The sequence below is a fragment of the Bos taurus genome, chromosome 24 (genome assembly GCF_002263795.3).
Source record: "Bos taurus isolate L1 Dominette 01449 registration number 42190680 breed Hereford chromosome 24, ARS-UCD2.0, whole genome shotgun sequence".
Taxonomy (NCBI): domain Eukaryota; kingdom Metazoa; phylum Chordata; class Mammalia; order Artiodactyla; family Bovidae; genus Bos; species Bos taurus.
Window position 1 is genome coordinate 32,529,113 of NC_037351.1, and position 27,415 is coordinate 32,556,527.

Here is a 27,415-nt window from a genome sequence, read left to right on the forward strand (position 1 = left end):
GGTCAGAACCAGGAGGAGGGCGGGGGTGAGAGGCGGGTCATCGAATTGCTCCTCAGTCATCCCTCTGTGGTTCCCCCCCAGGACTTGGCATTGCTGCCTCCCAGGCCTCCTGGTGTCTGGCCGAGATGCCTTGGGGTGGGCCTTTGGGGGGCTTCCTCCATACATACGGGTGTGGGCCTTTGAGGGGTTTCCTCTACACTTACTGAGGAGTAAGATTGACTCTCTTTAAGTGCGTAGTGACGCAGCCAGATCCAAGTGAGACTTTTCATGTGGAATGGAGACTGTTGGTTTTGCTTGTAGTTCTCCCTGGAGCTGATGGTGGTGAATGTCACCTGGGGGGTTTGCTTGAGACAGACTCCCACAGCTGGCACAGACCCGGGTGAAAACATGGAGATGTGTGGGCGCAGAGAGGCCGGCCATCATCACCCTGGAGCAGAGTGGGGGATCCCTGTCAAATCTTCTAGCTTCAGGGTTTCATTCTGCATTAACCTCCAGTACATGTTAATTTGAACATTTTCTTCTTTTTAGATGTACAATTTTACTAGCTTTGCAATGGTTTTGAATGAAGTAGACAAGGAGATGGAGAGCGTGATTCCTAAGACAGACTGCAGGCTGCGGCCTGACATCAGAGCCATGGAGAACGGGGAGATAGGTAACGTGCCTGGCGGCTCCAGGGAAGGTGGATTTCTTTGAGGAGGATGGTTTGCCTTACTCCCAGTCACTGTCTGCGTTTTAGTCTGTTAGGGCTGAACGTTTTATACGTTCGCACAAGCATCTTACATATTAGCATTTTAGGTGTTAGCACAAGCCATCCCTGGTGGCTCAGATGATAAAAAATTTGCCTGCCAATGCAAGAGACCTGGGTTCGATCTTTGGGTCAGGAAGATCCCCTGGAGAAGGGAATGGCAACCCACTCCAGTATTCTTGCCTGGAGAATGCCATGGACAGAGGAGACTAGCGGGCTATAGTCCTTGGAGTCATAAAGAATCGGACACGACTGAGCAACCTGTACTTTTCCCAGGTGATGCTAGTGGTAAAGAGCCTGCTGCCAGTGCAGGAAACACAGGAGACTGGGTTTGATCCTGGGTCAGGAAGATCCATCCCCTGGAGGAGGGCATAGCAACCCACTCCAGTATTCTCGCCTGGAGAACCCCATGGACAGAGGAGCCTGGCGGGCTACAGTCCATAGGGTTGCACAGAGCCAGGCATGACTGATGGGACTAAGCACATGTTTGCTTATTTGCCAGACCTCAGTTGCAGCACGTGGAATCTTTTAGTTGCGGCATATGGGATCTCGTTCCCAGACCAGGGATTGAACCTGGGCCTCCTGCCTTGCAAGTGCAGAGCCTCTGGACCCTCAGGGAAGCATTTTAACATGACTTCTGAGGCCTTCAGAATAAGCAGGCTCCTTGGGTAAACACAGGCTGTGGAAGCAGGTGAGAGGCCCCGGATGCCAGCGCCACCTCTCGGCGGCCTGGGGCTGTGTTCAGTGTCGACAGGCCGTGACTGTGCTGCTGGTGTTCTGATAAAGGACGGCGGTGCTGACACCTGCCTCCATGGAGTGAGTGTGCAGGGGCTGTCCCGGGTGGCCTCTGTACAATAACCGTTTTTTCACTGCTACGCTGATTCTAGATCAAGCTAGTGAAGAAAAAAAGCGACTCGAGGAGAAACAGAGAGCGGCCCGCAAGAACAGGTCCAAGTCGGAGGAGGACTGGAAGACGAGGTGCGCTGAGGGGCTGGGGTGTGTGGATGGAGGTGGGGTGCTGGCAGATGTGTGGACTACAGAGCGGGGCTCACCGCACCCTGCGAGTTGTCCCCAGGCCTGAGAGAAAAGTACTTTCCTTTGACCAAGTTCAAGCTGAAGGGGCTGCATGTGTGCAAAGCAAATGGACTATTTGGAAATTAAGGTTAAAATATTTCTATACAGTTCACACAGGTCGATGTCAGTTAAGCAAACTCTCTTCCTTATCCAGCTAAAACACTTGTCCCTTCTGTAAGAGGGAAAGTAGAGTTACAGATTTTGGTATGAAATAGGTTCAGAGTTGTTTGTTTGGGTGAATTATAGGAGCTTTGCTTATACATATATCATGGATCAAGGATATTTAGACAGTGCCTTTACTCTTCCAAATACACAGCACACATCATGGAAATACAGTGTGTTAAAGTGACATCTTGGATTCCATTAAGAAACAGAAACTGGGCAGTAAAATGTGCAAGTTTTGAAAATTTTTCAAAAGAATCAGGAGTTTCTTAGTCACTTGGGTTGAGTAATAGAATCTCTTGTAAAGAGGAACAGAACGAAAACATTTTTTACACTTATATAATAGAAACCATTGTCCCATTATTCCAAGTTGTTAAGTAAATTTCAGAGCCAGTGTGGGCATAATTTCACAACCAGTTTAGTAGATATTACTTGGTAGCCCCTTTGGCGCCTTATACCTTTATTAGAACTAGGAATGATCTTAGGTATCATCAAGTCCAACAGTTTTGGGATTTTTTTGTTAGCATCAAAATCTTTCTTGCCAATGAACATACGAAGGATTTGCAAATACAGAGCACATGGCCACAGAGCTGCGTGGGTAGGATGAGGGCTGAGCATCGAGGTTCACCTTCTCCCACCCACGCACATGCAGGATCCGGGGAACCTCTGGAAAGCCATTAGTCTAGAAATCCCCTTGTACGTGAAGAAACAAATGCTGGTTGTATTTCATTTGAGAGAGTTGCTCAAGGGCAAGTACACCCCGCAGACCATGATTAGAAAGAGCCACAAAAACCAAAACCACACTGCTTTACTGCAATCCCTTCTGAAAAGACTTGATACATTTTTATCATTATTTTTAGTCTCTCTTGCAGAAAGCCCACTTTGTGCTGTATTTCTAATTAACTCCTTTATTTTTCTGACCCCATTTTCAAGTGTGCAAAGTAAGCGAAAGTCCAATAAGCATGTTTCCTGTTGGGTGAAGTCTTACTTTCAGAAAGCAACGAGCTTTGCACAGCTCTGTGGTAGCCTGGAAATAAAACTGGAAGCTAGGTTTGTGAGCTCCAGTTTGGAGCCTTACACATGCTTGCTTCCACCGCTGTCTCTTAGCATCCAGAGTTCTTATATGGATATACAGACCTTAAAAACGATGCTGCTGACCCTTGGTCAAAAGAATACGTGCTTGGAGCCCTTTCCCATTAGGGGTGAGAGGTGGTGTTTGCTGACTGGGTCTTCTGGCTGATAATGTGCTTTTGAGCAGCTGGGTTCAGTTTGTGTCAGGGAAGAGGTTGTACAGCTTATAAGGGGATGTGTTTTGCAGGGGGGAGTTGAAACCAGTCCTTGGAAACCACACCCAGGAACTTATAACCTGTCCCAAACTCATCCACACTAAAAGCTGGCTTTCATGTTGATACCAGTTTCAGTCATTTGAAAAAAGTTCAGGCTCTAGGATTTTTCAGGCTTTAAACTGCAGTTCATACACATGAAAATGGCTGCTTGTGAGCCTGCCCTGTTTTCCAAGAGAAGCCCAGAGACCTTAGCAAGTGGGGTTATGTGGAGAGGAAGTGGTGGGACTGGTGAGAGACACGGCTTTGAAGAGAAGGTGGGTGATGACGCCACAAAAGGTGGTGAAGTCATCTCTTCCCCCAGTAAGAGCATCATGCAGAATTAATAGCGTTCTAGAATGTTATATTACTGATTACATTATAGAATGTTGTATTACTGACATGAGGCTTCCCTTGTAGCTCAGTTGGTAAAGAATCTGCCTGCAGGAGATTCGGAGACCCGGGTTCAATCCCTGGGTTAGGAAGATCCCCTGGAGAAGGAAATAGCAACCCACTCCAGTATCCTTGCCTGGAAAATCTCATGGACAGAGAGGCCTGGAGGGCTGCAGTCCGTGGGGTCGCAAAGAGTCGGGCATGACTGAGTGACTAACACTTAACACTTATGTTACTGATTACATTATAGAATGTTGTATTATTGACATGGGGCTTCCCTGGTGGCTCAGATGGTAAAGAATCTGCCTGTAATTCAGGAGACCCAAGTTTGATCCCTGGGTCAGGAAGACACCCAGAAGAAGGGAATGGCAACCCACTCCAGTATTCTTGCCTGGAGAATTCCATGGACAGAGGAGCCTGGCAGGCTGCAGGCCATGGAATCACAAAGAGTTGGACACGACTGAGCGACTTACACACACACACGTCAGTCATTGACTAACACACATTACTGACATAGACTCATGGATTCTTAGAAACATTGACTAAAAGGCAACAAAGACATCTCCCCATCCCCTCTTCTTTTGCCCATGCTTGCCTCAAGTGTTTGACTTTGGAAAGACAGCATAGACTTTTGTGTTTGTGGAGGGGATACGCTGACAGCAGCAGAGGTTTCCAGACCTGAGTGCTGGAAATGAGAAGACCAGACATTGAGGGAAACTCTAGTCCTTAGTATCAGATCCTCAAACCTGATTGTCTTCTGTGCTGTGTTCCAGTTCTCCCCAAGAACAAGTGCTCCCCATAGGGAGGCCCTGCAGACATGGCCTTCAGTGGCTTATGTGTAAACCCAAAAAAGTCCTTTGCTATTGAATGAATCTCCTGTTCTGTGAGGTCTCTGCACTTGACTTGCCCGTTGTCCACTTTGTATAGAGGAAGTCCTGTGGTGCAGGCCTGAGGCTTGGTTAATTTTTAGAGTCATTTTTGATGACCTTGATTTTGATTTGATCGATTTTCTGAAGTGCTTGGATTTTGTTAAACCTGATTACAAAAGTGCTTTTATTGCTTGGACTTTTGAGACCAAAAGGAGTGAAATTGTATGCTTCATTTAGGCAAAAATTCTGTGACTTTGATCAAAGAAAAATCCTTAAAGTATTTCCAGCATGGTTACCAAAGTCTTGAGAAACACATATCTTGGTAAATATTTGATATTGATATTTGACTTTTAAATTTTTTAATTAGGGAAAAGTCCCCAAAGCTAAATAACTTCTGTAATAATTTAGAAATTTGGGCCTAGTGGGCATTTACTTTCTCAGCCTTCAAGGAATTAACCTAATCTAAAGCATGTTTTCTGTCTTAGGGCTTTTAATGTTGCTGCAGTGGTTAACAGGGACCACTTGGGATTTATCTAACCTCACTCTAATTGTTAAATATTTTTGAGGCAATTTATTTGGAAAGAATGACAGACATGAAACTATTTTTATAAATATTACTCTGAAAAACTGAATCTTACTAGAAAATGTTATACAAATTCATATTTGAACCTTTTGAAGAAGTAATTTTGCATTTCCATTACCTCAAGAAAGCTGGGAATATTTAGGAAATGGGTGAATTGTTTTTTAAAGGGCAAGAAAATTAGGGCAGCTCTTTCTAGAGTTTGATCAGATGGGTAAGAATGTTAGAAGCTAGATGCAGCCTATAAATCTACATTAGTGTGGAGAAGAGACCCAGGAAGATGTGGGCCAGATTAATTTCAGTGGATTATGTGTAACATAGGATATTTGGAAAATGATGGTCTTTAAAAAGGCTTATTTGATATCATGGTTAGCTTGGGCAAGTTATTTAACTTCTCTGACATTGAGCTCCTCATTTGTGAAATGGAAGTAATATTTTGGGGTGGGGAGATTTACTCTGAATCAGGCATCTTCCTATTACTTTAGGTAGACTGTAAAAGTCTCCTCACCCTGATTCCTTATTCCTCATTGCTTAAAAGCTGCTTTATTCTGGAAGGTAAGCAGTGGACAATTAGATACCATTACTGAATGCCATGGAAAATCCTTATCTTTCAAGTGGTCTTACTACACATTTCAGAATATTGTTTTACATATTCTGAGCACGACTGGGTGCATGCTCAGTCATGTCTGACTCTTTGAAACCCCCATGGACTGTACGTAGCCCACCAGGCTTCTCTGTCCTGGAGTGGGTTGCCATTTCCTCCTCCAGAGGACCTTCCCGACTCAGGGATTGAACCCGTCTTCTGCACTGGCAGGCGGATTCTCTACCACTGAGCCACCCGGGAAGCCTGTTGTTGTACATAAGTGCTCTCTAAAAACACTTAAGTCTTCTCGGAAACCTCTAGCTCACAGAATGAAGTGAATCGCTGCAGTAGGGGAGTCTGCAAACTGGTGAAGCAGTGAGGATCCTGTGATTGCAAACAGTTTCCCCTGTAAATCTTGTCTTAACAGGTGGTTCCATCAAGGCCCTAATCCCTACAGCGGAGCCCAGGACTGGCTTTATTCAGGCAGCTACTGGGACAGAAACTACTTCAATTTGCCTGACATTTATTAAAATGTAGACAAGTTGGGGCATTTTGACTCATCTGCAGATAAGTCTTAAACCTATGTTTTAAAATTTTCTTCCTTGGTTTCTACTCATCTTTTAAAAAAAACGGAAAAAACCCTCTCATGATAACTTGCCCTTCACCCAACAGAAGTGGGGATAGGGTGATACCAGTGATGAAAGTCTTAGGAAGAATGGGTGATTCTGCTATCCGGTCGTGCTTCTTTGGAATACTGTTTTATACAGAGGTATGGGAAACTGCTGGCAAACATGCTTTTGATGGTTGCTGTTGCCATATTTACCGAAGGTTTATACCTAAATGTAACTTTAGCTTTATGGAATTATATAGTAACCCAAATCATTTTGAATATTTTTATGCTGTCATGCTTGAATGTTTTAGATTTAACTTTGAAATGTTTAAAATTCTCCTATACAAGGTTTATATGCTCAAATATAGAGGTGTATGTCATTTTGTAAAGATTACATTGAAAAGATGGCTTTTCTTTACATTAATCCTCTCAATTTTTCCCCCTCCCATCCCTAAAAAGAAAAAAAAAAAAAAGAGTGTTCGGAAGAGACATTCCTAATTTGAAAATTCGAAACTGGAAAAGGTATTTCATTTGCTTATTTTAGTACTCTGAATTTACTTTTACAATTTTCTATAATTAATGTCATTAGAATAAAAAGGTGTTTGAATTGTATGTTTGAAAATATGTATAAAACCTAGCAATTCACAAAAATACCATAGAAATAGAGGTTTTAGGCACCATCATTACATAATGACAAACCTTTTTAAATGCTTCAACTTCCAGTGGCAAATGCCACCAGAGAAACTCAGTTGTATTCATGTATTATAAATATCAAACTATATAAAAGGAGGTCTTGTGCATTTCAGGTTTGCAAGGCACCTGTGTACTTAAGATATGTACGGAGACCTACTGTACAGTAGCTTTGCCCCTTTAATTGGGGCACATTAATCACATGGTATTTATCTACCCAACCCCAGACTGAGATTTTGCTCCTAGGGGCCTTAGGTAACTGCCAGTAAGTTATTTCAATGGCTGTCTCAAAGTTAACAAGTGTTATAATGAAATAATCTACCTGATGCTAATAAAGGCTTTAGAATGTTCTAAACAGTGTGGTTTCATTTAAACTTTCAAATATACTCATAATTGCAATTCGCGTGATCCTGAATTGTCAAGCATGTCCTTACAAAGAAGTCCCTGTGGTGCCAGAGTTTGCGCTGAGTGTCTTCTGGGTAAGTACAGTAGAAGAGTAAGGTGCCACTGTATTCACTCGGTGTGAATGCCAGATAGGGAATGATTAACTGGAGAACCTTGCTAGCAAACTGCTCGAGTGGAAATACATATTTTTTACAGTGTGTACCTAAGACCTGGTTGTGTTGTTTCTATATCCCCTAAGTTACAAAATAAGCAAGATGACAAGGCTTTATGCTTGCATGAAGTTTATTGATATAGTACGCTTGGTGGCAGACTCCACCTTGAACGTCGACTCAAACAATGTCCTTTTCGGCATCTGTTAGGAATAATGTAAACAGTAAATTGTTTACTCAGACAACTGAACATGTAAAATGAGTGGATGATCAGAAATGCAAGTCCTATGCTCCTGCTCTGCTAAGCTCATAACTAATGTTACCTGTGCACTAAAATATCCTGGCATCTCATGCTCAAGACAGCCATTTGGACAGTTCCACTGGAAGTCTACAAAGGGTGTGAGTAAGTCAATGTCCTAAGGTATTTGGAACACAGTGCCTCCTTAAATAGTCATTATGCACTTGAACTTGCCTCTAACTGACATCGAGCTTCTGGGGTTCAGCTGCTGTCTGTCTTCTGGTTTCCCACTGAACTCTTAATCCCATCTTTTCATTTGGGAGGCAGGTCCCCTCTTCCCACCTGACTTCACCTTAAGGGTCTCTCGTCTGTTCTTTCCTGCCTTTGGACTCTGGGGGCTCCGTGCATGACCAGCTTCTCCTAGGCACATGTCCGTTTACACTGGGACCTGAACACCCCATCTATTAGACAAAGGCCTGCATCAATACCTCTGTGCTCGCGTCAGGGAGGAGAGACTGACGCTGTATGTGGTAATAAGTACTGGTTGAAGAAAAATGTACTGATTTGTGAGGATAAAACTATTTACAGTTAACGCTGCTTTTTTAGCACTCTAATGTGTCTCCACCCTCTTTGTTCTGCTCTGAATACTCACTGTACGAGGGAGCCCGCTTAGCACATGGACCGAGTGCTCCTAAGTGTGCTCCCTCTAGAACTGCCCAACTTGCTCCTTCCCGCCCTTTAAACCTGCCAACTAGATTATAATGCCCACATAAGACTGTCTTTCTGTGACTCCATCGCCTTGGCATCTTCTGTAGGGCTAGACAAAGGACTAGGCATTCCAGGGTAAACGAGTTGGTTGACTGGTGCACGTCTGACACCACAGCCTTGGTGAGCGTCCCTGGTGCCATGTGCCTGCCACGCAGCGAGTAGTAACTGGGCGTCAGGGAGGCATGCATTCAGCTGTCTTAAAGTACCTTTGTCTACAGGCCAACAAATCAAATTGCTGAGAACACACACAAACGTGTTAAGGCCCAGGTACACGAGGAGGAGAATTTACCTGCCAGTTTTAAGTTTCTGCTCTGCGAACATGGGCAGTAGTCACGGTTATTTCTCCAGCAATACCGTAACTTCCAAAGGGAGAACGTTTGTCACCAGATCCTGAACCTTTTTTGGCTACATCTTCTACCGGGAAAGCAACAGAAAGAAAAACTGGGCTTTTTGGTCTGGGCACATCTTGTCCACTTGGAGGAGGACTAGCATTCTGGGGGGTGGGGACGTGTTTCTGGAATTTCTGATCTGCAGGAAGAGCAATGGGCACTTGCACTGTGGCATATCTCTTCACGGCCTCTGACTGGGAAACAACAGCATGTCCAGGAACAGGCTTCCAATCCTGTGCTTCCTGAACATTTGAGCCCACTAAAATAAAAGGCGGGGCACTGGTCTTCTTGCTGTCGTCCATCATCACATAAGTTGGAGAAGTAACTTTCGGTGGATGCTGCAGAAACTGTGGATCCTTAGGATTAGAAAGATAGAGGGTCGCCTGGGGGAAAGGCCCAGGTACAGGTGGCGGTGATGGGCGGCTTTGTTGATTCATATCAGTTAGACAATAAAGGGTCCACATGTTAGAATATGGTGGTGGTTGTCCTGCTTCGCTTGCTGCTATCGCTACAAAAAAAAAAAATTTGCAGGCGTTAAAGGTTTGGTCTCTGTATCAGGCGCTATGCACAGAAATGTCTTAAATTTTTTTTTTTTACATATAAACAAACAGCTGTAGTAATATGTGCCATAAAGCATGCTATAGAGAGGGCTAAATAAATTGTGTTTGGTAATGTGAAAGAAGAGAGATTCTCTACAGTTGGAAAATGAGAACAGTGTTTTGATAGCGAGTGGCGGGGACACTAGGGTTGTGGCTGAGGAGCAGTCTCATTCTAAGCTGCTGTTTCCAGGAACTTTAGACCTGGCTTCTCCAGGGTCCTCAGGAAATGAGTCAGCACTTCCAGCTCCACCAAAAGAATCAACTGAAGAGCGTGTGAAGCCACTGGAAAAAGTGTTAATGCATCTGCATAGTGATTCTTCTCTTTACAGAAGAAATCAGCACTCAGCACTTAGGTGGCATCTTTTGATCACATAATCAGTTATCTCGGGCCCTTTGCAGGCACTGTCGTCGCCTGCCAGTTGGTCACCATACACAAAACACCACATAATCTAGGACTCATAATCTAGAGCACTGCTCGGGCTTAGGCGAGGCTTGAAATTATAGGTCCTAGGTGGCAGTAGAAGGCTGCATGTTCTCTCAGTGGCTCTTTAAGGAAAGAAAAAAAAAAGGTCTTGGGGTGTTATCCATTCACTTCCACCAAGGATGCTATCATGTCAGGTTAGAGTTGTCTACTTGAAGCCAGTGCTGGTGTGGAGAACTGAGTCCCAGAAGATGGGACAGAAGAGCAACATATAGCCTTTGTGCAGTTTTTTTTTTTCTTCCTCCTTCAGAAAAGAAGAAGACACTATGCACACGATTAAGCTACATTTTCAGGCTCCTGAAACTGACCCCTCTGGAAGCTAATTAAAGATAAGCACAAGCGAAGTCGTCAGGTGTCTGTGAAATACCTTTAGTGCTTTGGAAGCAGTTAAGCCACTTGAGAACAGTAACTTGGGATGAAGTGCTGCCTAGGCCACAAGTGTAATGCCAGCCCCCACAGGCTACGCTCCAATGCTGCCCCCTGCCTTTCCAGCTGTGCAGAGTCCCCGTCACACTGCCAGACAATTTCATCTCTAAACACCTGCTGTGGTAACACCTCTTTATCATTCTGACTCTGGTAAGAGTCATGATTGAGAGAGCTTCTGCAAAAGGAATGGGGGGCTGTTGGTTCCTGCACGTCCCACCTACCTCAAGGGAGAAGCATCGCGGCACTCGTCTGAATGAAGTAGGAGGGCGGGTGGACTGAAGGCCATTAACTAGACCGAGATGGGAGGTCAGATGTGCGTCTGTGTCACAGGAGAGCGGTAGTGATAGTTCAGCAGCCAAGCAAGCAGGTTGATTTAGGCTCCTGTTGGGGTAACGATGGAAGCCAGCCAGCCTTGACACGTCCATCCTTCCTGCTGCCGCTACCACCCCGCTCCCCTGGGGGACAGAACTTCACCTTGACCTTTCCCCTTTCCATCTGGCTATGAAGCTGCTCCCTCCGCTGCGAGAAGCCCCCAGGCAAGACGGCAGTGCTCAACCAGCCCCCCAGACCAGCTTGCAGAGCTCTCCCTCAGCGCGAAAGCAGTCAAACACACCACCATTTCTTCCATGTTTCCAACGCCACCACCTAGGTAAATGCATTGTTGTCTTTCGCGTTTACGTTCACGAGTGAGAAATTTCAAACCAACACTCCGTGATTACAGTTTTGCAGTAGCTGTAACCAGATCACATGAACACATTTGTGCCTGACAACAGGTTCGAACATCTTTCGCGACACAGTATGTCCAAACAACAGAAGAGCACTCGATGACCAAATTTTGAGGCCAAGCAGTGGTTATGTCACTTTAAAATCACTCATCTCATGAGAGTAAAATCTCAAATACAACAAAGCCTTTATTTAAATAGGTTTGGCATTTTCAGTACTATTGAAAGACTTCTGACCAGTCTGCAGGGAGCCTACCTAGATGGTCACCTGAAATAGAGATGTCACCAGAAGTGTAGTTTTTAATTTTGTAAGTAATTTTCTTACCTGGCTCCATCAAACCTCGTTGGAAGGTGCTGCGTCCCGTTCTGGTTCCATTTCTGGTTCATAAAGACCTTCTGGAACAGGAGGTTGGGGGCCACTAGATGATCTTACGGACCCTGAGCGCGCGGGTTTGACCTCCGTCTCCTGGGACGCAGGGTTTTCCCCGGACTCCTGCCCAGCACTGCCAGGGGCCAGCGCAAAGATCTCCACTTCAAGGTGCATAGATTTCTCAGAGCTCACTGCTTTGGTAGAGCCGTCTGCCTCCACATGGACTGAGGAGTCATATTTTGTACTCTCCAACTGCACAAATTTTGCGGAACCCACAGATTTTTCAGACCCGCGTGAGGCTGTTTTGCCTACTACAAGTATGGGACTGTGTGGTGGTGACTGCTCCTTGCCTTTAAGACGAGCAACGTGATCAGAGAAGGGGATAACTATTTGTTCTGGTAACTGCTCAACATAAGTAACTCCTTCGATTACAGGCTCATCATTATAGATAGAAGCTATGTGCATGGTGGATGTCACCTCAATGTCAGCCTGCAAAGGGACCTCAGAAGCATGGTCACAAGCAGGAGGTTCTTGTTCACCCTGCAAGGGGGATGAGGAAGCCGTTGGTGATTCAGCCTTACTGCCCACACGTACATGGACAGATTTTTCGCTCACAACCTGCTCTGCTACCAGCTTGCCAGAACACACACTAGGAGGGGCCACCACGTTCTCTTCAGCAGCCTTCGAGCTCAGCGTCTCCTCGGAAATACCAGGCATACTTGTTGCCACATCCACCATTAAAATTTCAGATTGATCAGAATGAACAGATGGAACATTACCTAACATCTGAGCAGCAAACTGGGCGGGGTCCGCAGGGACATAGGCAAACTCGGAAGTGACGGCTGCTGGCAACGGTGACGATGGTGGGGTGGCGTTCTTAGGGGTGGTCGGTTTGGATGGGCCCCGGAGTGCTTCACCTGCATCCTCAGGCTCTGGGGACAGGTCAGCCTGGACTGACGGGAACTGAGTGGTTTTGCTGCTGAACAGCGGCGCTGCTATGTTATCCTCCTCGGTGTCCGTCGATTTCTCCATCCGTTTAGGCTCTAGGGAAATGGTAGACGTTCTTTCTGGTTCTCTCACACATTCTGCTTTCTTCTCTTGGGCCGCTCCTTCCGACCATTTCTCCACTAAAAATGAAGGTCAAATGAGTTAGTAAGTACATAGTCCTCAAAAAAGGAATTTTAAAGGAAGCACAGGTTGAGCATACCAAAGTCGTCATGTACGCAACCTTGAAAGTTCTGTTTCACTGTCCAACATCTGTAACTTAAGTGTGGGCAGTGAAACTCCCCTGTCCTTATCTACCGAAGAGAGACCTCAGTTCATTACCTTAGAAATAAAGGACTACTTAAAGTAGCACAGTGACAAAAGCTAATAATCAGATACCACCTTCAGCTGGATCATAACTCTGCCTAAAAATCAGCTGAAAACACCCCTGAAAAAAATCTCCTGATCCAAACTTCCACAGAAAACTGGGGAAAGGAAAAAACACTTCATAACTTAAATGAAACACATGCTGTCATATTAAAAGGCATTCTCTAAGAAAACTGGTATATAAAGTTCAATTTACTAAACTGTAAAACTGGGCTACCATAGCATATTTTTACATTAGGAAATGTCATGTATTCTTATCTAAACATGCTAGCACCTGCTGGCGAGGTGGGCTGATGCGGCCGAAGCACTGACCCAGACAAGAGCAGCAGAAAGAGCTCTGGAAGAGGGCCTCAGCGAGTCCTTGGAGGGGAAGAAAATAACCATGGCTCACAAGCTCAAGTCAACTGATGACATACAGAAACTCCCAGAGCTGGAAAACTGCTGTGAAATCATGTTCTGGACTCAACATTGTGCTTGTCACTCACGTTTGTCTAACCACCTGAGTCAGGACTCAAACGTTTTCACATCTGCCTACTTTACTCAGGATTACCTCTTTGGAGAAGCATTTCCCTAATGTCATGAAATCAGCAAGAAAAGTTAAATTTGCCTCAGGAGAATATATTTGCTTCAAGTCAAAACTTTGGAAACGAGTCTTCATGGTAAAGAAATAGGTGCTTGGGGTTTAAGTCCTGGCCCTGAGTGTTCTCCCTCAGCCCCTTCTGCCACACTCTTGCCCCTGGGGGCAGCCTGCTGTTTCTCATCGATGATGCCAGGCAGGGACTCGCTGACCCAGGTGGTCCTTTCTCACTGTTCCTGTGGGTCATCCATGGCAGCTGATCTCTGCTTTCTATCTGTGGTCAGTTTTGAGCCAGTGGTAGGAAGGAGCCCTCTATTTGGTGTTGACATAGGACTTCTACCCTGCTTCCATCTTTCACAAAGGGCGTATGAGTGTGAACTTCCTGTGTCTGGAATCCCAGACTCCTCCAGCCGGACACCCAAGTCCACCCTTAAGGCAACGGCAAGGTCAGGACGCCCACTGCCACCATGAAACCCAAGCCCACTCCTCTCTAGACTCACCTACCAACTCTATGCCAGCAACTCTCTTTTCCCTCATGGGGACTTCCAATCCCAAAGTTGGCAGTCGTTTATTTACCATGAGCATTGTCAAGAACACAACCAGCTTTGAGATTGGATCACTGAAGTCCATAGATCGCCTGCATGGGACCCGTCGGAGATGTCACTTACAGGAATTCAGCAACTGTGGGAAGGCCATGTGCCCTTTTAAAACAGGCTTATCATTCCTGAAAAATCTAAGACTAATCCTTACACTTATTTTTGCCTTTGGAAGTCCCCTGTTAATCACCGTTCCGGAAAGGTAAGTGTTAGTAGCTCACAGTCGTGTCTGACTCTTTGTGACCTTATGGACTGTAGCCCACTGGGCTCCTCTGTCCGTGGCGTTCTCCAGGCAAGAATACTGGAGTGGGAAAGGTAAAGCATTATATAATTATGAATCATGACAACTCATCAGAGGATTTATGACATTGCTGCCTTCCCCACAACTTCTCATTGTAAAAAGGTACATGAGAAAGTCTGGATCTCAGTCCTGACTGAATAGATTTAATGGCCAAGCCAATGGTTCTGAGCTTCAGCCTCCTAGTCTGTACGATCTTGAGTCTTTGTAGAGATTAAATAGAATCATTCACCTAAAAGTTACTCTATAAACGATGAATCATGTATAAATGGGGAAAGAATAAATCAACACTTATTTTAAAAGTTTTGAAATGTAATATCAAATTAAAAATTATAAACCTATCTTTAAATCCGCTTTGATTAAAATTAGTTGGCTATTTCTTAATCTGGTTATAAGATGCAGGATGTTTTTCCCCATTATACTATATGTCTATATATATATACACACACACACGTCATATTTCATCACATTGAGATCAAATGCCTTAAGCTATAATAATGGTTTTGAAACGTAAAGCACTAGGTTAACCACTAGGTTTGGTTTAGAATACATAAGAGAATGTTAACAAATATATACATATGAGTTATACATATGTAACTTGAATTTATACTGAGTTTCTGTTTATCTATTACTACAGAAGGTAAAACATTCTAATGTTTTAAAGGTCTGTTTAACAATTCCAAAGATTGCTGACTTGTAACCTTAGCTTTTGTCTGCCTGAGAATGTATTCTTTCATTTTTAAAGGATGTATTCACTGCATATATATATTCATTCTAGGTTGGCAGATTTTTGCTTTCAGCACTTTAGAGATGTCATTTCATTGTCTTTTGGCTTCTGTAGTTTCTGTTAAGAAATCTGCTGTTTGTCCGATTATTCTCCTGAAAGTAATATGCCTTTTTACTCTTCCTGTTCTCATGGTTTTGTCTCTTTCAGCAATCTGACCATGATGTACTGAGGTGTCGTTTTCTTTGTCCTTATGCTGCCGTGTGTTCAAACTTTTTGAATCTGTAAGTTGATGTCTATCAGTCAGCCTTAGATAATTCTCCGCCACTTTTTCATCTACTCTCTTTTCTCCTCCTTTGACTGTAATTACACATTTTTCCCTCCTTTTGATCATGTCCCACACATGTCTTACACTCTGTCCTCTTGTTTTTCTTCTTGCTTCCATTTGGGTATTTTCTACTACCCTGTTTTTTAGTTTCCAATTTTGTCTTCTGCTAGTAAAGCTGTTTAATAAGAATAACTGTTGTTGTTGTTTTTAGAGCCTTACTCTGTTGGAAGTTCTCCAGCTTTTCATCCATGCTTTCTATCTTTTAATTATCTTGTTCTAATAATGGCAAATATGATCCTCCTGAGACTTCCTTTTATATTTTGTCAAAGTAGGTATATTACACTTTGTTCTTACTCCTAGCACATTGTCTTACTCCCAGTCTGTGATGTTCCTGGGGTCTCAACTGAATTGCCAGTTTCCAGAAGTCTCTTCATTTTGGCTGAGTCTAAACTCCAAAGCCTCCCCCCAACACTGTACCACTTGTGAAAATCCTACTTAGCTTTCAGTCTTCCAGCAGCTGTTCTCTGCTAAGCCTTCTCAAACCTTAGAGTCCACACATGAGCACCTTAGGAGTTGGCAAAATAACCAAAGAAAGTATCTTTGCAGACTTTTGGGAAACACTTCTCCACAAATGCCTCCTCTCTGGTACTGTCGTCTAGATCCCAGCCTCGTCAGGAGCCCCAAACTCTGCTGCTGTTTTCTCTTCCTGGAGTGACTTCCAGTTTCTGCTTGGTCTCTTTTCCTGCACATGAATTTGAAAAATGCTACCATGGTGAATATGGGGCTCAAGTTTTGTGAACTCTTGTGGTTGAGCTCTGGCTCTGACCCACACACTGTGCTTTTCTGCTGCCTCTTAGTTACCTAGGTAGAAGCGTAATGCATACTACCTGGATGCTGCTCTCTGACTCCACTGTATTTACTACTCACGCTTCTACTTCGTGGAAAGTGTGGCCTGTGTGCTTATTTCACTGAAGGACTAAGATATTCTTCATAATTTGGTTGTCTTTAGCAATTAAGGACCAGTTGACAGTATTTTAGTCCCAGCTTGGACATTCTGCACTTAGCTCTCTGCAGGGTTGAGTCACTTCAGTTTTCCCATCTGGATTACTTGCTAGTCAGGACTCTGAGACATCTAAACACATTTGGATGCACGAAAAGCCAGACAGACCATAGGAAACAAATATTCTCCCAGGCCTACCTGAGAAAGACCTCCAGTATTTCAATCCAGTGCATAAATGCAGTTGGTTTATTCAGCCAATATTTACTGAAGGTCTGGTCATGACAGTTATAGTGTAGGATTTGAATGTAGCATGTGACGTGCTCAATGCAGCACCATGCTACCAGTGAGCTACCCAGTGAGCTTCTGAGGAGCATGCATTCTCTAGGCAGCACAAGAATGCAGAGAACAAGCCACCTGCTTGGGTCTCAGGGAATTCGGATCAGAAATTCTACCTACCTTATCGCCAGTTTGCCTCAGCTGGCATTTCTCATGCACCACAATCCCACTGTCAAGGACTTTCTATTTCCCTCTCCTATGCAGCAGGAAATGGCCTTTGAGCCTGTCTTTTCTCCTGCCTCCTCTATGGTTTATCTAAAGTAAAAACTTGATTCTGTTAACACTAGGTCTTAAAACACCTTTGAAAATTCCAAGAAAATCTCTCAACAAAAACAGGCTCCTATACAACTCCAAAGTTTTAGCCTTTTAATTATGAACCGAGTAATGGATTCTTTGCTGCAGACTCTATTTGCCTTTTCCCTAAAGCAAATTAATGCTTCAATGGGTAGAGATCAACAGAGCAAATAGGAAAAAATAGAGGTAATCTAAACCCGGGGTATACTAATTTATTATCTTTTAGAAATATACCTACAACACTGAAGAGTTGGGATTGACAGGGAGCTATCAAAGTGTCTGGCCAGCAGAGTCAGATGCTTAGCTTATGAGGCCCAGGATGGTCTTGCTTCTTATACTGACCTCTCCTTGTGTTCCTGACCTCATCTGGTTTGCTGTCCTGGCTTGCATGGCTTTCCTTATCTGCTTCTCAGCCCAGCATTCTCCTCTCTTAATCCTGACCCTGTATTTCTGTCCCTAGTCTTGACAATCTGACCCCAATTCTCAACTATACCCTTTTTCCTAGTGATTTATTTGCCATCTTTAGTATAGCTGCTGTTAAGTTGCCTCAGTCGTGTCCGACTCTGTGCAACCCCATAGACAGCAGCCCACCAGGCTCCCCCATCCCTGGGATTCTCCAGGCAAGAACACTGGAGTGGGTTGCCATTTCCTTCTCCAGTGCATGAAAGTGAAAAGTGAAAGTGAAGTCGCTCAGTCGTGTCCGACTCTTTGCGACCCCATGGACTGCAGCCTACCAGGCTCCTCTGTCCATGGGATTTTCCAGGCAAGAGTACTAGAGTAGGGTGCCATTGCCTTCTCCGTTCTTTAGTATAGACTACTACCAAAATACTTAATCTTACCACAGCATTAAAGCATGAAGGACCTAAGCCCCACTCCCAACAACATCGCCAGATAATCATTCCAGTTTTTTAACTTAATGAAATTCTTATCTTGGTACAAATTACCACCCTGCCTAGGCAAACACATAATTTCAAGAAATGAAAGACTCCTTCTGACACAATACTCATCTCTGTTTAGGAAATCAGTATAGCCTTACTTGAAAATACTGCCCAGAAATGTAGAGTGAACACCCAAGCCTCATAAAATTTGGTATGGATAGTCCTGAAATAGAGATTCCTTTTTTGTTTAATAAAGGTGGATAAGCTACAAGTATGTGTAATGAATTCTATAAGGCATAAAGATAGAATTGGGCTTAAGAAACTGGAGACATTATTATATCTAATATGACTACATAAAACAATATTTAATGGTACACATAACTACTGTGATGCTACATAAAAATTGAAATTGGGCTCAGTGATCAGCAGCAGTTCATGACTCTAATTACTACTCTATGGCCACACCAAGAACATCCGACCAGAATCAGTTAGAATAGTTCGTTAACAGGCTAACTCGGTTAGGGACCTTGGTGGCCTAGGCCTTCTTGATTCTTCCAAAGTAGTGGCTATCTCCTGCCTCTGTTGGAAGTCAAGACAGGAATAACATCGGAAACTAGACTCAATTAGGCTTAGGAGGATGGAAGGTGCCACTCTGATGGAGAGACCACAGCCCTCTTCATGGAGTGGTGGCAAGGTCAGAATTAGTATAATCTGGGCTGTAGGCTCCATACAAGAAGCTGACAGGAGGAAGAAGTGAAAAGTGGGAGATAATGTGGGAAAAGAGAATTGAGATTTTGCTCCAAGTTCAAAAATTAAAGTTTTTTTCTAGAGGAATGTTACTGGTATGTTACTCTGGCTACTGTGGAAAGAGAGTCATACTACTAGGAAAATCTTCATGCTACTAAGAAGATCTAAGTTTAGATCCCAACTCTACCAAATAGTATTTTAGAAACTTACAAGTTACCAACTCACTCCCAAGCATCAGATTTCTCTTGAGTAAAACTGTAGGATGTCACCTATTTTATACAGTTGTCTTAATTGACAAAACATACTTTTTTGCCTAGGACAAAACAGGTAGTCAATAAATTCTATTCTCCTTCTTTCTTTTCCTAGATATACTAAGTGGTAGAACTTGACACAACTGTTTTGCCTTAAAATAGTGCCTGAGTTTCTCAAGTCCCCTCAATGACTCATGCAGATTAGTGAGGAAATTCTCCTGAGAAGACTGACACACAGAAACGCTCTCACTGATTCATACATAGTGAGACCTCTTTAATCAAATGGCAGAAAAGTCAAGAGGATCCAAAAGAGGGTTTTACATGAGCAGCTTTGCGAATGAGCACACGTGGGTGAAAAACTTGCTAGAGTGGAGGCTGGATAGAGGCAGGCTCTGGAAAATGGGAGAAAAGATGAGAAATGACAGAAGTGAGAAACGTTTGCTCCCATATCTGGTTCTTTTCTCTCCATCACCTGACTCTGCGTGAAATTCTGAAGGCGGTGGGGCGATAGGTAAACAGTACTGGTCCTGTGACAAGGCCTACCAACAGTGGGGTCCTTCTAGGAAAAATCCCAGATTGAAGTGTTGGAACCAAACGGTCTGTACAGGACATAGCTATCACCATACTTGCCATGCGTACAGGCAGCTTGGTAGTAATGCTGCTAGGCAGCAAACTCTCCAGTTTGGAAATAACTTTGGGGGATACATCTGGTATCTGGGAGATGAGTGGACACCAGTGCATTAGGGATGGCAATTTAGCTCTTCCCCACATAATTAAGTCTTAATAACTGGTGTTGTCTTTTTTTAAATAGAGGTATAGTTGATTTACAATGTGGTGTTAATTTCTGCTGTACAGCAAAGTGACTGAGTTACATATATACCTATTTTTATATTTTCCATTGTGGCTTATCACAGAATACTGAATATACTTCCCTGTGCTATACAATAGGGCCTTATTATTTATGCATTCTATATATAATAATGAAGAAGTCCATTAAGCCATTTGGGATGACAATAAAAGGCAGACATCGATACTGGACTGTAACATTGAACTTTTCTGGTCATACCTTCGTGTTACCTTCCCCCGCTCTCTGGTAAACTAGAATAAGCAACATTTGTTTTTGCTCTGCTGTCTAAAGAGCAATCTGTCTCTACAGCCATACTGTGAGCTTGCTTCCAGGATTATCTGTACATGCTCTGTCAATTTCCTTGATATCTATAGTTTCTAGAAGAGAAAGAGCAGTGTCTCTTACCCCTTAACCTCCATCAGAAGTACAGCTGCTCCATTAGTTCAGTCTGTTTATTTTGAACCTGAGATTCAAAGATGTTAATCCCTGCTGGACCAAAATCCATCCCTTTAGTCCATATCCTAAATTGAATGGTGGATAAACTCTTCAGTAAACAAGTTAGTCTCAAAGGCTACCACTTAGTTACCTGCCACCATGAAGATTCACTGACTTTATCACCATTCTCAAACATAGCCAGCCTGCACAGCCAGTCCTCTCAAACAGCTCCTGGTATAAACTAGTAGAAAGGCCGTAACAACTTTGCCTGCTGTCTCTCCTCCAGAAGGTCTTCCTAACCCGGGGATCAAACCTGTGTCTCTTACATCTCCTGCACTGGCAGACAGGTTCTTGACCACTGGTGCCACCTAGAAGCCTCAAGGTTATAAGCAAATCCCAGACCTGTTTCCCATGGTAAGCTGAGAACACCATCAGGACCCTGCAGGGAAGCAGCCAGACTAGACAGGAAATAAGATACATAAAAACGTTCCTATTTGAGTGGCGACTCACTCCCCTACCCTGTGAAATGCTGACTCTTGAGATTCCTAATCTTGTTTTCTGTTTTGGGTGTCTCTTTCACTGTAGGTCCAAGCCCTCAGGATTTTTACATTTTCCTAGGTTTTATCCCTAATTTCTCCCTATCTTGGCTAAGTTATCTATTAATATCAGTAGCAGAGAATAAACATGGATGTAACTCACTGTTCCTACCTTTTTTCTCTATGGTCATTCCAAAATGTTGGTCAGCCAATGGAGCATTATTTAGTTATTTCGTCACCATTTTCTCCACAGAATTCTTCCAAAAGCTTTTTCTTACAATTCTTTTAGACGTGTGCCTGTTCTTGGGATTTAACTAATACAGACTCTTTTGCTCATTGATCTTTCCAAATGTTCATCATGTAAACTTTGCCTTTTACATTTTTCCCCTTCTGATTTCCTCACTGTTCATCCATCCTCAGTTCCATTGTTATGTTCACATAAGATAGACATTTACACACATATATATAAAACAACTTTTTCCTGTAAGCAGATATATACAGCCTCACATCGCAAAGACAGGCCAGAGACCACGTAATATGGAAAATTTATCTGAATTGTCTATGAAAAGTATGTTTAATGACACCTAATTGCTGCCCTGTCCTCCAAGATGGACTGCAGTTTAAAGCATCATGGGGAGGTGAAAAACAAATGTGACTAACCTTTTCTATTAAAATAATCTTCCAAGAAGAGAATACACAACATTCCTAAGTAATGTGTCTCATTATAATTTGAGTCTTTACCACTACAAAATTCAGTTCAAAGATGGCATACTGGAAAGGGTTTATACACCCTTCCTTCTAGATCTCATGGTACCAACAAAAGTTGAGGGTTTCCTGCAAAGTGTCAGATTTCTTAAAGAAAAACTGATTCAGTAATAAAAATAAAGCATCAGTGTGATTAAACATCAGTGTAATTATTTAAACAGTATTTATATCATTCTTAAGTTGGAGCATATGTTAGGCATGATACAGTAATTCATAACTAGGTTTTTATGAAACTATTACTACTTATGGCACTTACCTTTAATCTGATGAAATTGTTTAACCAGATCTTTTATATCCAGACAAGGACGTCCTGAAGAAATAAGAACAGGAAATGAGATACATAAAATTCCCAATTTAAAATACTTTCTTGTTCAAAGCAACAAATGTATAATCTAAAGCAGTAACAAACCTTCTCTAAAGAGAATAAGTTCTCTGAAATAAACTGCTGCGAACTGGGTGATGTTTGGTGGATTGGTTTTGAGTATGGCTCTGCTAACTCCCTCAAGCAGAGTCTTGAGGCCATAAGGTACGACAAGTCTGGGCTTTGAAGAAATCATGCTGGTGGGATGTCTGTAATCTCAACTACAATGAAGAAAAACAGTCTTATAAATAGTATGGAAGTTTACTATTGAAAATGTTACGAGTTAACTATAGTTTCTAAGAATAAATCTATTAAAATTATTAGTTTTAGTGCAGATTTCTAGGTATTTATTCAAGAAAAACTGTTTAATGGTAGTTTGAAAAATAAAAAAAGAACCATACTACCAACAACATATCATGTGCAGATGAGCAATCGAGTACTGTTAAAGAAATCCATGGGAAAAGCCCTGCCAGAAACACCAGAATGATACTAAAAACAAAGATCAAAAACCAGACAAAACCTATTTTTACAAAATTCAGTAAGTATTTTGTGCAGTAGAATTTCAAGAAAGATAAATTAAGCTCATTTATCTATGCCTAAGAAACATCCTTCCAAACCACATGGGAACTGGCTTTTCTGTACATTCATCAAATAGAGTTATTACAAATTAAATTTCTACAAGAAAATATTTTCCCCGCACTTTCCTAAGTATATCCTCAGACACACTGATCATCCTTAAGTGTATATATTTTAGCTTTGTTTTTAAAATTAGTTACTTGTGGTATTATACCAGCCACCACCATCCATTCTTTTCTATCTTCCCTTGACCTCTACCTTAGTTTTCCTCTCTCCCTTCTCTTGGCTTTCTGGATTTTTAACTGGTACCAAGGGCATTGCATAGCCTTTACTGTGTAACTCTAAGCTGCAGAGGTTGCTACCCTAAACTTGTGTCAGTGTGTGTGTGTGTTTTGTTTCATTCTAAAAACTTTTAAGAAGGCTTATGAATACTCATAAAGAACAATAAAATATTTAAGGAACTCAGTTCAGTAGTTAAGAGGAAAATTATGGTAGGAAAAATAGGATTAAGCCACAGGTAAAGTTAGTATCCCAATACAAACCTTAGGTCCTACACTAGAGATGGATTGTCAGATCAGCCTTCTGAATTACCTAGAAGCCATCACATCATAAAGAGTTAAATGATCAGGTTTCCTGAGATTAAAAAACAAATCAGATGCTTGGGAGAATCACAGCTATTCTGGGCAATGAGTCCCAGGAGAAATTTCTCCTATGGGTCCTCATAAAGAGAACAGTGTAATCATGTACCAGGTCCTCAACAATATCTCTGTAGTAAATAGAATAATGAGTTTCATAGAGTAAGTGACACAGTTCAGTTATAGCCATTATACAAGGGGCCAGCCTCTAATAAAAAGCAACTAATGTGCTGAAGAATTGATGCTTTTGAACTGTGGTGTTGGAGAAGACCCTTGAGAGTCCCTTGGACTGCAAGGAGATCCACAGAGATCAGCCCTGGGTGTTCTTTGGAAGGAATGATGCTGAAGCTGAAGCTCCAGTACTTTGGCCACCTCATGTGAAGAATTGACTCATTGGAAAAGACTCTGATGCTGGGAGGGATTGGGGGCAAGAGGAGAAGGGGACGACGGAGGATGAGATGGCTGGAGGGCATCACCGACTCGATGAACGTGAGTTTGAGTGAACTCCGGGAGTTGGTGATGGACAGGGAGGCCTGGCGTGCTGGGATTCACGGGGTCAGAGTCGGACACGACTGAGCAACTGAACTGAACTGAATGTGGCATAGCACCAAAGGTCAAGAAAAAAAAATGTTTTGGCCAAAGCAAACTCTTTGAGAACATAATTAAGAATACTGTATTCAAGCCCCTAATGAAAACTTACTATTAAGAGTTTCATCTAACAGGAGCTTCACTGAATTAAACCATCTTTAAAGTAACTAGTGGTGCATCTCTGGCAGGCCCACATGCTGAATGTTAAGGGACATAGTAATTAAATGGATGACACATGTACATTTCATATATATGTATTTTTTAAAGTATATCCTGTGCACCCCAGTGTGAGTTTCAAAGTGGCTTACCAGGAACCCCGACAGCTAACTATAGTCAGCACTTGGTGCTACCAACTGTGAGGAGAGCACCCCCACCCCACCACACGCGAATATGCGGGGTATTTAGCGCCCCAGGACCAAGGATTGTGCGTCCTGCGATGCAGTGCCTTACAAAGAATCGTCCTGAAGATGAGAAATGACCGTGACACGGATCGTACCTATATCACCGGGTAAAGTCACACATAGGGCCGTTGAGGGTTGTGTAAAATGACAGCTTATTAGTTCTCCCCAAACTGGTATTTGACCAGTATTTGTCTAAAACCAACAAATTTTACAACCCCTACCCCGACAGAGGAGTAACGCCTGAATAGGAACGGCGCGCCTCTGGCTGAAGATGCGAGAGTAGGGGGCTTCGGAGCCACAGTTCGTCAAGGGTACCCACCACTCACTCCCTAAAGACTGTGCAGGGTGCTCGTTTTTGCCGTTTGGTTGGTTTGGTGGAAAGGGCAGAGAGACCTGGGTGAGCAGGCGTCCCAATTCCACATCGACTACTTTGGCGGTGGCGGACCTGCCGACCCGGACCCCGGACCCCCAAGTCCGCCCCAAGGGCGCTGACCGCCTCACTGGCGGATGTGGGCCCGCCCCTCCGCGCAAGCCTCCCACTCTCCTGACGCTAGAGGAACCTTCCAGCAACCACACCGCGCTCTAGAGGCCTCGAGGGCCTAACGGCCGCCAAGCCGCAAGGGGGTGGGGGCGGGGGGGGCTTTCCTCCAGAATCGCCCCACCTTCTCCTTTTCGGCTACGCTCTACTGAGCTTCCTCCTTGCCCCCTTGCCGGCGGCTCCTGGAGGAGACGGCGCTCCCTGCAGGGTCTTTTATACCCCTGGGGGACGTCAGGCCTACGTCACAAAGCCCCGCCCTCCCTGAAGCTCTGAACGGGCGCGGGAGGAGGCGGGAGTTTAGCGGCCACAGCCAATGGGAAGCCGAGAGAGACAAAGGTCGGAACTCCTCGGAGCAGGGAGGAGTGTTTTTGCCTTTTCTAGCAGAATACACAGGAGCATAGGAAACAGGAGTCTCCATGCCGTAACAGGCTCTCCATTTTGGGTCTAGCTTCGAAGAAAACAGATTTACGGCAGTTTTGTGTGGCTGTCACTGCATCACACTACTCTCCCCTCGTCCCCCTTATTCTGCTGCTCTCTACTCACCTTTTTGAAAAAAAAAAAAACTCTGCCGATGTACACAACACACACTGGTACAATAATAGGATGCAGCACAGCACTCCTCTCAAGACACATGCCTGCTGAAAGAGAATCTGGCATTGATCCTGAATCTTCCTGTTTCTCGTAATTCCGGATCTTGCAATACTTCAGGCATGGTATATCCTTCGCAAACCATACCATCAGCTGCAGGTTGCAAGTCCATAAGGACTGTGTGTAACTTTAGCTCCCTTTTACCCAAGTGAAACTGACTCCTTCAAATACCCTCTCTGCTTTTTTACCCCGTTCGGGCTCTAATGTTTGTCCTGGGCATTTATACCATCGGAGTCATGATGGTCAAATTCCAAGCAGCCTTCGTTGTAATCCATTTCCACACGTTTAAAAAGCAACAAGAATCACTGTAAATCAACGATTAAATAACATCATCAGGGCATATATCCGACAAAACTTTTTAACTTGAGAAAAAAATGAAGACTACCAGAGCACGTTGCAGTAACAAGCGATGTTAAAACCCTGGCCTACATCTATGCTGCACACACCACTTTATGAGGATATTAATTTGTCCATTACCTATTACTGAGTGCCTATTATGTGGCAGACAAGCCCCTTCTTATGAATATTACGTTTTAAAAGAAGAAATGCTCTTTTAGTGTGACTTGAGTGTGATGATAGATCTGCAGGTGGTACACTTTTTGGTTCTCATCGCTGTCTCCTCGCCCCCCCTCCCCCTGACTTTGTAGTGTAAGTAAAAGTGAAATGAAAGTGGACGATTCCTTTCCACTTGTTTAGTTTATAATATATTTAATTATCAAAAGTGTAATGACTCTGGGCTAAGAACCCCAAGTACAAACATTAGATATCTCATTTATGGTGACTTTTGGAATGAGGGACATATGCTTATGTCGCCTAACCAAACTTGGTCGGTCACCTTGAACACGGATTAGGTGTTATGTACTGTGCTAAATCGGCAACACAGAAGGCAAGCCTATATACTTTTCCACATTTCTGCAATGTGGAAGTTCTGTCCAAGTTCCTCTGAAAAGCAAACTGTTACAGCAAAAGCACCTAACAAATTTTAAAACCTCTATGTGCTGCTTGATTTCTAGAACTCCTAGGGATCTGATGTGGCTTTACAATCTTCTTGTCCTTGTGTTCATCTCTCTCAGTCACTGGGGATCTAACTAAAATCCAAACCTACTTTGTTCTTCATTGCTTCCCGTCCCTCCCTGCTGCAAATCCTTACTCCATAGAAGTCCATGGTTCTTGCTGTGACCTGTGCAACTATCTCATCTTACCATCTGGTTTCCATTGACCCTCGAGAGACTGGACCTGAAGACACGTGCCGTTTGTCACTCTGTGCCTTTGCTCATCAGGTCCAAGGCCTGAGACATCTTTCCAGCCGTCATTTTCACATGACTGCATCTTTCTCCTCCTCTAAAACTCAGCTCAGCAATCTCCTACTTTAGAAAACCAAAGGGTTAGAAGCATTTTTTCCAGCAGCCCCATAATATGTATAACTCTGCCATACAGTTGACTCTCTGATTTACTACTTACCAAAAGATGATAACCTAGGGCCATCTCTCTCTAATGTATTCTATCTGCATTAGCCTTATCCTAGGAGTCTGTTAAAAAGGTCTTCCTAAGCCCTACTTCAGTTCAGTCGCTCAGTCATGTCTGATTCTTTGCGACCCCATGAACTGCACCACACCAGGCCTCCCTGTCCATCACCAACTCCCAGAGTCTACCCAAACCCATGTCCATTGAGTCGGTGATGCCATCCAACCATCTCATCCTCTGTCGTCCCCTTCTCCTCCTGCCCTCAATCTTTCCCAGCATCAGGGTCTTTTCCAATGAGTCAGCTCTCTGCATCAGGTGGCCAAAGTATTGGAGTTTCAGCTTCAACATCAGTCCTTCCAATGAACACCCAGGACTGATCTGCTTTAGGATGGACTGGTTGGACCTCCTTGCAGTCCAAGGGACTCTCAAGAGTCTTCTCCAACACCATAGTTCAAAAGCATCAATTCTTCAGTGCTCAGCTTTCTTTATAGTCCAACTCTCACATCCATACATGACTGCTGGAAAAACCAGAGCCTTGACTAGACAGACCTTTGTGGACAAAGCAATGTCTCTTCTTTTTAATATGCTGTCTAGGTTGGTCATAACTTTCCTTCCAAGGAGTAACTGTCCTTTAATTTCATGGCTG

The 27,415-nt window shown here is 43.5% G+C and overlaps 2 protein-coding genes across 28 annotated transcripts in view; one reads left to right on the forward strand and one right to left on the reverse strand.

The window, feature by feature from the left end:
• Nucleotides 1–7,383, forward strand: part of OSBPL1A (oxysterol binding protein like 1A) — a 230,388-nt gene extending 223,005 nt beyond the window's left edge. For all 16 annotated transcript variants that reach the window (XM_010818787.4, XM_024984539.2, XM_010818786.4 and 13 more), the window contains 3 exons: nucleotides 529–652; nucleotides 1,633–1,723; nucleotides 6,156–7,383. In XM_010818787.4, coding sequence (XP_010817089.1) covers nucleotides 529–652; nucleotides 1,633–1,723; nucleotides 6,156–6,258 — 318 coding nt within the window. In that variant the 3' untranslated portion in view covers nucleotides 6,259–7,383. The remainder of the gene's footprint in view (nucleotides 1–528; nucleotides 653–1,632; nucleotides 1,724–6,155) is intronic.
• Nucleotides 7,384–7,697: 314 nt separating this feature from the next.
• On the reverse strand, nucleotides 7,698–27,001 carry CABYR (calcium binding tyrosine phosphorylation regulated). 12 transcript variants are annotated; one of them, XM_059880793.1, is made up of 6 exons: nucleotides 24,439–27,001; nucleotides 23,038–23,086; nucleotides 21,968–22,140; nucleotides 21,815–21,868; nucleotides 11,531–12,702; nucleotides 7,698–7,785 (listed from the first exon to the last, which is right to left on the reverse strand). In XM_059880793.1, the coding sequence occupies exons 3-5, from the start codon at nucleotides 22,113–22,115 to the stop codon at nucleotides 11,540–11,542; spliced, it is 1,365 nt and encodes a 454-aa protein (XP_059736776.1). In that variant the 5' UTR covers nucleotides 22,116–22,140; nucleotides 23,038–23,086; nucleotides 24,439–27,001; the 3' UTR covers nucleotides 7,698–7,785; nucleotides 11,531–11,539.
• Between the last annotated feature and the right edge of the window lie 414 nt (nucleotides 27,002–27,415).

What these genes read in the sequence shown, in the direction of transcription:
- CABYR (XM_059880793.1), bottom strand. Translation starts at nt 22,115, where the DNA reads ATGATTTCTTCAAAGCCCAGACTTGTCGTACCTTATGGCCTCAAGACT. An exon ending in ACTTATTCTCTTTAGAGAAG is followed by an intron (nt 21,869 to 21,967) that starts GTTTGTTACTGC and finishes TTATTTCTTCAG; the next exon opens with GACGTCCTTGTCTGGATATA. An exon ending in ACAATTTCATCAGATTAAAG is followed by an intron (nt 12,703 to 21,814) that starts GTAAGTGCCATA and finishes CTTCATTTTTAG; the next exon opens with TGGAGAAATGGTCGGAAGGA.